General features: G+C 38.6%; 1 protein-coding gene across 1 annotated transcript; it reads left to right on the top strand.

Moving 5' to 3' along the window:
• Positions 1-5879: 5879 nt before the first annotated feature.
• Positions 5880-6152, top strand: LOC119540132 (non-histone chromosomal protein HMG-17-like). The gene has a single exon (XM_037844179.1). The coding sequence runs from the start codon at positions 5880-5882 to the stop codon at positions 6150-6152; it is 273 nt and encodes a 90-aa protein (XP_037700107.1).
• The last annotated feature ends 4233 nt before the right edge of the window (positions 6153-10385 follow it).

Raw genomic sequence — 10385 nt, forward strand, 5'->3', positions numbered from 1 at the left:
TCTCTTCAACCATATGTACTGGTTGAACCGTGCTGAGAACTGTGCTAGACCAAAATTCTATTTTCAAAAAATAGTCCCTAATTTCAAAAGGCAAACCACAAGTAAAAAGCAATGCTTTGTAAAACAAAGCAAAACAAAAACTTCCTTTCCTTGGAAGTGTAATGCTTTTAAGCATACACCCTGCCAAGTTAGTTTTCTGCTGAATATCAGTTCTCCTACTGCCTGTAATGAGGGGCCAAGAAGAGGAACGGCGATTGGGAACAGGAAGTTTTTAATGATGTAGGAGGTTTACTGGAAAATTCTTTGCTAAGGAAATAATTTCAGTGGTCAGCATTGCTAACAAAAATGCATTGGTCTGACAAAAAGAAATAAAATGAACAAGCTTTGTGCCCAGTGGACAGTGTTTTCAATCTAAAAAAAAAAAAAAAAGCTTCGTATATCCATGAACTTCTTCCTCATTCTGATGACACTCTTGACATACTCTAGAAATGATATGTGTGTCTGTTTTTCTTTGTTCTGTACTCTGTATTAGTTGTTCCCAGCCTGGAAAAGGGGTATAGCCTCAGGTTTTTGCCAAGTCCTAAAAAGCAGATGTGCGAAAGAGGATCCACTCAAGTGTGAATATATCTCAATAAAATTGTGTTAAAGAAAAACAACAAAAAAAAGTAAAGAAATTGCAAAGAAAGCAATTAAAAAAATAATAATAATAAAAAAAAAAGAATCCATCAGGGTCTCCTTTTGAATTTTTGCCCTGCAAGCAATTGCTGTGATCCTCATGCACACCATCTCATGTCCAGTTCCCACATCTCTACCTCCCACCATCACTCACTGCATCCCCAATATCACAAGCTCTGCTTGAGGGAAGATTACTCCAAAGCTTCTTTTCTGTTGGGGCAGTCAGCTAGTACTACTCTCCAAGAGTTCAAACTGGCACCCAGCATTGATGGTCTAGTGGGAAAGATTTGGAGCCAGGAGACTAGGGTTCAAGGCCTGGTTTTATTCCTGTGGGATACCAAGCAAGCTTGTAACTACTTTGAATTTCAGTTTCCTCATTTATAAAATAAAGGATACTAATATTATCTACCTGGCTGTTGTTGTAAAGATTTAGTGAGATTTGGGGGAGGGTCACTTACAAAATGCTGCACAAATGAACTATTTTGTAACACTCCGTACATGTTCTTTTTATTTTTTTTAGGTTTGGAAACATTTCACCCTTATGCCGAATTTGTGAGTGATGACATAAATGAACCAAAAAAGCTTTTTCTACAAACTGTAGTCTACAAACCTCCAGCATACACCTTCGGGCAACTTGTCCCTTCTGAGCAAAACAGTGAATGCTCCAGGAAGAAAGTCAGATTTCAAAAACTTTACCTTGTTGCTTTCTCTTTTCCCAGCCTTGGCCTCCCAGGTAATTTATTACAGAGATTTGGCCGGGCTTCACAGCGAAGGCTGGTGGCCCTGCAGGGGGTGACAACAGCGGAAACGGATCTCATCTTTAAACAAAACTGAAGGGAGGGCAAAGAGCCCGGCCTTTGGCTGCATGAGAAGCTTCCATATGCCGGCCCTCCCTGCGCACACACTAGGGGTCATTGTTCACAGAGTTTGGGAGTCGTCGCTGCAGCCCGCGCTGACGTGAGTCTCTACCACCAGCCAGTAGGAAAGCTGGCTTCCCACACAGCCGCCGAGGCCAAGATGCTTCCTGTTGAGCAGTAAAAGCCAAACACAGCAACAAGAAGAAATGGCTTTCCAAATGCTCTCTCATGGGGAAAAATAAAGAGTGCAAACAATATTTTCATCATTGGTTATTATAAAATGTTCATGATGTTCTGGGAAGATAAAAGCTCGGGATATCCCAGCAACTTCCCCTCCCCCATCTGCCTGGACCTGCCTATTTCATCCTCCACCTGTGAAAGCGTTCAAATTGGGCTTGAATGTCGAAATTTCAGCGTGTGTCTAAAAAATGTAGGAAGCTACATTCTTCATTCTTGCATTCTATTGAAGAGTTAAAGGAAGGCCATAATATTTACTGAGCTCCTGGCATTTTCACAGACAATATTTACTCTTCATTATGAAACTTTGAGATAGTATCCTTATGGATGTGGCCTATTGATGTGGAAATTGCAAGTCAGAAAGACTAAGAAGTTTATTTAAGGTCATATAGCAAGTAATTGGTAAAAATAGCATTCTAACCTAAACCTGCCTCATTCCTTCCATTAATTCATCTTCCAAAACAGTACGGCATAAACCATCACTGTAGTTCTTCAGTTGGTTCAGTTCTTCAGTTGAGCTTATTTTAAAATAAATCAATCAATCCTGAGTGTTTCCTCCTAAAAAGGCAATGTTGACTGGTGACAAGCCCTAAAAAAATGAAGCCCTGCTGGTATTTGAAAATGACCGTTTTTTTTCAATAGGTGTCAATGGGTCAAATTCTGACATTCCACTGAAATCCCTGGGAAGGCAAGAAAATATGACCATTTCTCAAACTATGAGACCTGTCAAAAAGAAAAAAAGACTTTCATTGGAAAGTGAACACACAGTCACTCTTGGCTCCTTTCCTCTCTCTACTGTTGGAAGCAGGGCATTCTCAAACACATGGGGATCAGTTGTGACACGTGTCTTGGGCAATCTGTTGCCAGTAACTAAATTAGCAAGTGATTACTCCTACTATGATGACATGCTTATTGTAGTATATCTTTTACTTTTTGGTATGTTTGAAAATTTTCATAATAGATTTCTGTTGTCTTTTTTATTTTTTCCATTTGAAGAATAATTTATATACAGTAAGGTGAACAGATCTTAAGTGTGTAGTTCAATTGAGTTTCAACAGTTGCATACACTTGTATAAGCCATATCCCATCAACATATAGAATATTGCCATAATCTCCCAAACATCCCTAGTGCCTCATCCCAATCAATCCCTGCCCACCTCCCCACCCCCACGAGCAGCCACGGTCCTGATTTCTTTTTGCTGTAAGATCGTTTTTGCCTGTTTTAGAACTTCATATAAATGGAATCCTACAATACATACTCTTGTGTCTGGATTCTTTTGCTCAGTTTAATGATGTTGAGGTCCATATGTGTGTTGCATATGTTGTGTATTTTTAAATTGCTGGGTAGCATTGTATTGTGTGAATGTGCTCATTTGGTTTGTTCTTTCTCCTGCTGATGAACCCTTGGGTTTTTTTCTAGTTTGTTGCTATTATGAATAAAACTGCTATGAACATTCATACACAAGTCTTTTTTGTGTCCAAATGTTTTCATTTCTCTTGGATAAATATCCAGAAGTGAATTTGCTGGGTCATAGGGTAGGTGTATGTTTAACTTTATGAGAAACTGCCAGACCAACTTTCAAAGTAGTTGTACAGTTTTACATTCCTGCCAGTAAAGTATGAGAGTTCTCATTGCCCTACATCCTTTCCAACATTTGTGTTTGCACTATCTTATCGTGGCTTTAATTTGCATTTCCTTGATGGCTAATGAGGTGGGCACTTTTATTGTGTACTCATTGACATGTCTTCCTTTGTGAAACGTCCACTTTATTCTTTTTTTAACTTCAAAATCACAGTAATGTCAACACCAAAAGATAACCACTGTAATTAACATTTTGGACTTTTTCTATGCATTTACTTACTTACACAAATACATTTTTTACAAAAATGAGTTCATATTGTATAAACTCTTTTGCAACCTATTGTTTTTTCATTTAGCAATGGGACATAAAACATTTTCCTATCAATAAATATAGCTTCTATGCCATCATAGTTTTTACTATGAATGTTCATTGCAATTTCATTCACAATAGCCCAAACTTTAAACAATCAAATGCCTTTCACCTGGTGAGTGGATAAACAAAATATGGTATATATGTGAACAATGGATTACTACTCAGCAATAAAAAGGAACAGACTATTGGTAAATGCAACACACATGCAAAACCATCGAGATTAGTGAAAGAAATCAGAAAGTGTAAAGATAGTGACGAAAAAGTATGGGGCTGAGAGTGGAGGGAGGGAGGGACTGCCAAGAGACAAGAGGAAACTTTTGAGAGTGATAAAAATGTTCTATATACTGATTGTGGCAGTAGTTTCATTGGTATATACATCTGTCAGAACTCGTCAAATTGTATATTTTAAATGAATGCATATTTCAGGCAAATTATACCTCAAAAAAGTTGATTTAAACAGAGGATTGTTGAGGGGATGCAATATAGGATACAGGCTGGGAACTGAAGGAAGTGAGGCAAGCATGGCTGACTCAATTAAAAAAGAGAGAAGAATCAAGTAATAAGAAACCAGGAAGGATAGGAAGTTGAGATAAGAGCATGCATAACAGAATTTAGGCTTTAGAAAAGCAATAGTTTTAAGTTCAATGAGTTAGAGCTCTTAAACTGAATTAACGTAGCTGAGGCTAAATGGGTGATTTACTGACTCATAGATGACAAGAAAGGGTTGAACAACTAGAATCAGAGACTCAAGCAAAGGCAGGACTTTTTCTCTAGCGCTCTTACCTCTGCTACCACCCATTGGGGAGGAGGATGCCTCATTACAGCCTCATGGGGGAGGATGTCTAGGCTTCCTGCTTATCCTTTGCTGTAGGTCGGGATGGGTATGGGGTGGCAGGTTTTTTCTGTGGTGTTTAGCTGGAGTAGAGCAGTTATTATCTAACAGTGTTCTGTCTTCCTAGGCTGCCCATTTCTTCCTCTGGCTGAAGAGAACAGACTTTCCTAGTGGCTTTTTTGGCCTGTGCCCATTGGTGTTTCCAGGTTGCTAACTTCTCCAGCACCTAATCTGGGTTCTATGAGGCAAAAAGAAAACCCAGAGAACTCCTGCCTTGTGGTTCCTTTGTTCCCATGGTCAGTAGCCAGTCTGCCTTCTCTCAACCTTTCAGAGTCTTACATTTGTTTTATATAGAATGTCCGGGATTTTTAGTAGTACTTAGCAGGAGAACTAGGGGGAAGTACTTCTACTCTGTCTTTCTGGAAGCAGAAGTATCCTTGACCACTTTTTAAAAATTGGGTTGTTTGTCTTTTTATTATTGAGCCAGGTTGTAGTTGTTTATATATTATGGATGCAAGTCCTTCGTCAGATATATGTGTTGCAGGTATTTTCTCCCATATGTAAGATGGGATGCTTATTCAATTTCTTAACAGTGCCTTTTCATTAATAGAAGTTTTACATTTTGATGAAGTCCATTTTATCAATTTGTTTCTTTTATGATTAGTGCTTTGCGGGTCCTGACAAAAAAATTTGCTTACCTATAAGTTGCAAAGATAACCTCCTGGGTTACTTTTCTAGCAGCTTTATGGTTTCAGTTTTTACATTTAGATCTACTATCTACCTCAAATTAATATTTGTGTTTAGTATGAGGTATGGGTTGCAACTGATTTTTTTTTTTTTTCTATATGGATAGCCAGTTGTTCTGGAATTATTTGAAGAAGTATTTCCTTTCCACATTGAGTTTCTTCGGTACCTTGGTCAAAAATCAATTCACCATAGGGAGACTTCTGGGGAAGATGGCAGAGTAGAAAGCTCCAGGACTCAGTCCTTCCACCAAAACAACTATTAAATAGGCAGGAACTATCTGAAACAACTATTTTGAAATATAGTACAGCATCCAGGGGAGAGCAGGAGGAAGAGGCTGGTAAACTATGGTAAAGAACTGTAAGCTGCTCTCTCTCTGGCAGATACCTAGTGCCCATCCCCCACTCTCACGGCAGGCCAAGGGGACCAGCCCCTGGCTAGCTGCTGTGAACAGAAAGGGACATAAAAATCCTCTTCCCAGAGCAGTGTGAAGAGGCGAGAGCAATCCCCAGACCCACCAAAACCTGCACACTGCTGCATCCCCGTGTCCAGCGCCTGTGTCCCATTATCATTGCCACCATGCCCAAGAGAAAGGCTGAAGGGGATGCTAAAAAAGATAAAGCCAAGGTAAAAGACAAACCACAGAGAAGATCTGCAAGGTTATCTGCTAAACCTGCTCCTCCAAAGCCAGAACCCAAGCCTAAAAAGGCCCCTGCAAAGAAGGGAGAGAGTGTACCCAAAGGGAAAAAGGGGGAAGCTGATACTGGCAAGGAAGGGAATAGCCCTGCAGAAAATGGAGAGGCCAAAACAGACCAGGCACAGAAAGCTGAAGGTGTTAGAAATGCCAAGTGAAGTGTGTGCATTTTTGATAACTGTGTACTTCTGGTGACTGTACAGTTTGAAATACTAATTTTCATCAAGTTTTATAAAAATGCAGAATTTTGTTTTACTTTTTTTTTTAAGCTGTGCTGTTAGCACACAGAACACCATTGTTGTTTTTTGGGGGAAGGGGCAAATGTCACTAATAGAATGTCTCTGAAGCTGAATTGATATGGAGGAAAACACTTTTCCCCTCTAATTTTGACAGACTTCCTCTTTACTCTCAGGAGATGGGATTCCCTGATATTGACACACATTAGCCACCTTGGCACAAATGCCTTGTGGTATGGAAAAACTAAAATTCATTTTATGACCTCATGTCCTCTTCTCCTTGTTGGCCTTCAGCATAGACTTGACTCCCTTCAACCTGTTGGGGCCTGACCCGAAAGAAATGGTTACCAGAATGTCAGGCAATTTGGAACTCCCAGTGATGCCCCTGAGATGGCATCTTGCAAAAGAGCAGTGAGTCCTTGTTTAAGTTGTGTATCTTAAAACTGATAATTCTGCCATTTTCGTTTCATTTCCTGAAAGTCAGGGTCGGCTCTTGAAAAGTTATCAAACAACATGCTAAATGTGAAATGTCAACCCTCACTTTAAACTTTCCCTGTTCAAAGCATCAAATGAACGCTTCATTGGGTTTTATAGTGGCTTTCTGATTTTGGTAGTCCATTGAAGAAGGGAGTTTGAAAGTTGTTGTATACTGTTACCGATTGTCTGCCCATGTCCTACCCAAAATACCATGATTGTTTATGAAAAGTATCTTTAATAAAGCTGCATACATTTTGGTTTGGAAAAAAAATCCTTTTCCCTAAAAACAGTGGTGGGCAAGGCTTATCACTGATCATGGCATTTGATTAGTAAATTTGGATTGCGGGATCCTGGTTCTGAGGGCAGCCATTGTTTCAACCTCTCCCCAGACAGAGGTGGAGGCAACCATTTTTTCAGCCCTCCCTGGACAGGGCAAGAGATGGTGGAGATTTAAAGATGCAGCACTTCCTCAGGGCTTTGGGAAAAAGTTAGTTCAAGGGCTGCATTTGCTGAGCAGGTCAGGTAAGCTCAGCTTGGGGAACCTTTGGAGAAGTTATTGGTGCCTTTCCTGCCCCCTCCACAGGGCACTTCATAGCCGGTATGTATCCCCTTTGTGGGTATCTGTCTCTGTTTTGGCCAGGAAAGGCTGAATTGGGAAAGTCCTCCCTGGGGTGAGCCTCCTCCCAGAATTTGCCCTCCAGGCAAAAGCAGTGAGACAACCAAAGATTGCAGAATATCTACAGGGGCAGATATTCTGAGACAAAAGCCTGCCAGCTTCAGATGCTCAGGAACAGGAGGTTTGTCCCCTGGGAAACAGAGGGCACAAACAAACTCCTGTAAACAGGAGAACTTCAAAACAACTAACAAGCAAAAGCCCAGGACCAGGACAGAGGCCAGTAACACAGAGAAAACTCTGCACAGTGTATTCACCTTGGGCAGACCTTCCTGATAGGAGAGATGAAGCTCAAGAAAATCTGTCTTATCACCAACTGGTTACAAAATGAGGAAACAGACATCCCTGGGAGTAAATCCCAGGGTTAACATTTTAAAATATTAAAATGTACAGTACTGTAAACAATCGAAAGTACAATTTGTTTTGTATGACTGCGTGGTATGTGAATATATCTCAATAAAATGATGATTTAAAAAAATAAAAAAATAAAAAATAAAATGTACAGTGTGCAACAAGAGTAGAAGACAAAGAAACAAGAAATGGTGGTCCATCCAAAGGAAAAGGATAAAAATAAAGAAAACATCAATGAAGAAGATGAGAATGTGGACATACTAAAAAAAGGCTTGAAAATGCTTAAGGAGATGAAGGAAAGTACAGAGAAAGAGCTATAGGATATCAGGAAAACATGGAATGAAAAATATGAGTCTAAGTCTAGAGATAGAAATTTTAAAAGGGAACCAAACAGAACTGTTGGAGTTGAAGACCACAATAACTGAAATGAAAAATGTCCAGGAGGGTTTCAAGAGCAGACTGAAGCTGGCAGAACAAAGAATCAGTGAATTTGAAGACAAGGCAATTGTAATGAATCAGGCTGACGGGCAGAAAAAAAATGAATTATAAAAAGTGAAAATAGCCTAAGACAGCTATGGGATACCATCAAGCACACTAATATATGAGTTATGGGAGTCCCAGAAGGAGGAAAAAGAGAGAAAGGGGCAGAAGTTTCTCCGTTTGCAAAAAAAAAAAGGATTCTTATGTCACACTGTATACTAAAATCAACTCAAAATGGATCAAAGATGCTTCCCTACATTTTCTTCTAGGAGTTTGATAGTTCTAGCCCTTACTACCTTGTGTTATACAATGGTTTCTGAAACTTGACACACAAAGCACAAACAATGAAAGAAAAAAATAAATAAATGGGACCTCATCAAAATAAAAAACTTTTGTTCCTCAAAGGACTTTATCATGAAAGTAAAAAGATGGCATACACAATGGGAGAAAATATTTGGAAGCCACATATCTGATAAAGGGTTAATATTCAGTATATATATTAAAAAATCCTTCAACTTTACAACACAAAGACTAACAACTCAATTTAAAAATGGGCAAATGACTTGAACAGACATCTCTCCAAAAGGGATCTACAAATGGCCAGAAAGCACATGAAAAGATGCCCAACGTCATTAGCCATCAGGGAAATGCAGATCAAACCATAATGAGATCCCATTTCATACCCATTAGAATGGCTGCTATGAGAAAAATGGAAAATAACAAGTGTTGGAGAGGATGCAGAGAAACAGGAGCACTCGTTCATTGCTGGTGGCAATGTGAAATGGTGTGGCTACTGTGGAAGACTGGTGTTTCCTCAGAAAGCTAAATATAGAACTACCAAATGACCTGGCAACCCCACTACTAATTATTTACCCCAAAGAATTGAAAGCAGGGACTTGAACAGATACTTGTACACCAGTGTTTGTAGCGGCATTATTCTCAATTGCCAAGAAGATGGAAGCAACCCAAGTGCCCATCAGCTGATGAACAGATAAATAAGATGTGGTATATACATACAACAGAATATTATTCAGCCGTAAAAAGGAATGAAGTCTTGATATATATGACAACATGGATGAAACTTGAAGACATAATGTTGAATGAAATAAGCCAGACACAAAAGGACAAATATTGTATGATCTCACTGATTTGAAACAATCAGAATAAGCAAACTCATAGAATCGGAATCTAGAATATAGGCTAGCAGCAACGGGGTGGGGAAAGGGAATGGGAAGACAAGGCTTAAAATGTACAGAGTTTCTATTTGGAATGATGGAAATATTTTGGTAATAGGTGGTGGGATGGTAGCACAACATTGTGAACATAATTAACGACACTGAGATATACATCTGATTGAAAGGTGATAAGTTAAATTGTATAAATGGTAACAGAATAAAAATTTTAAAAATACCTATGGAACTATACTACCCAAACAGTGAACTTTAAGTGAAACCATGGAATTTAATTAATAGTACAATTATAAAAAAGTGCTATCACAATTGTAACAGATTTTTCACACCAATGCAAGGTGTTGGTGGTGGGGTGTTATATGGGAATACTGTATTTTATGAATGATTGTTTTGTAAACCTACGACTTCTCTAATAAAGGGGGAAAAAAAATCAATGGACCATATATCCATGGCTTTACTTCTGGACTCTATATTCTGTGTCTGTGATCTATTTGTCCATCTTTTACCAATACCACAGTTTTTTGATTGTGATATCATTATAGCAATCTTGAAATCAGATTGAATAAGTTCTCCATTATTTTTTCACAATTGTTTTCTCTCTTCTAGGCCCTTCTAATTTCTATGAAATTTTTTAGTCCATTAGTCAATTTCTATAAACAAGCCTTCTGGGAGTTTGACTAGGATTGTTTTGAATCTGTAAACAATGAATGATATATCTTTCCGTTTATTTAACTTATCTTTATTATCCCTGCAATATTTTTGTAGTTTTCTTCACAAAACTACACATCTTACACATATTCAGCCAATTGTTAATAAAAAGTTCATCCCTAAGTATTTTTTATATTATTGTAAATGGCGTTATTTTACTTTTCATTTTTCAAATGTTTATTTGGTAGTACTGTATACAGAAATACAAGTGATTTTTATACATGGAACTTCTATCCTGCAGCCTTTTCCAAATTCATTTATTAGCTCTAGCAGATT

Source organism: Choloepus didactylus, chromosome 7, assembly GCF_015220235.1.
Source record: "Choloepus didactylus isolate mChoDid1 chromosome 7, mChoDid1.pri, whole genome shotgun sequence".
In the NCBI taxonomy this organism is placed as follows: Eukaryota; Metazoa; Chordata; class Mammalia; order Pilosa; family Megalonychidae; genus Choloepus; species Choloepus didactylus.

What these genes read in the sequence shown, in the direction of transcription:
- LOC119540132 (XM_037844179.1), top strand. Translation starts at nt 5,880, where the DNA reads ATGCCCAAGAGAAAGGCTGAAGGGGATGCTAAAAAAGATAAAGCCAAG.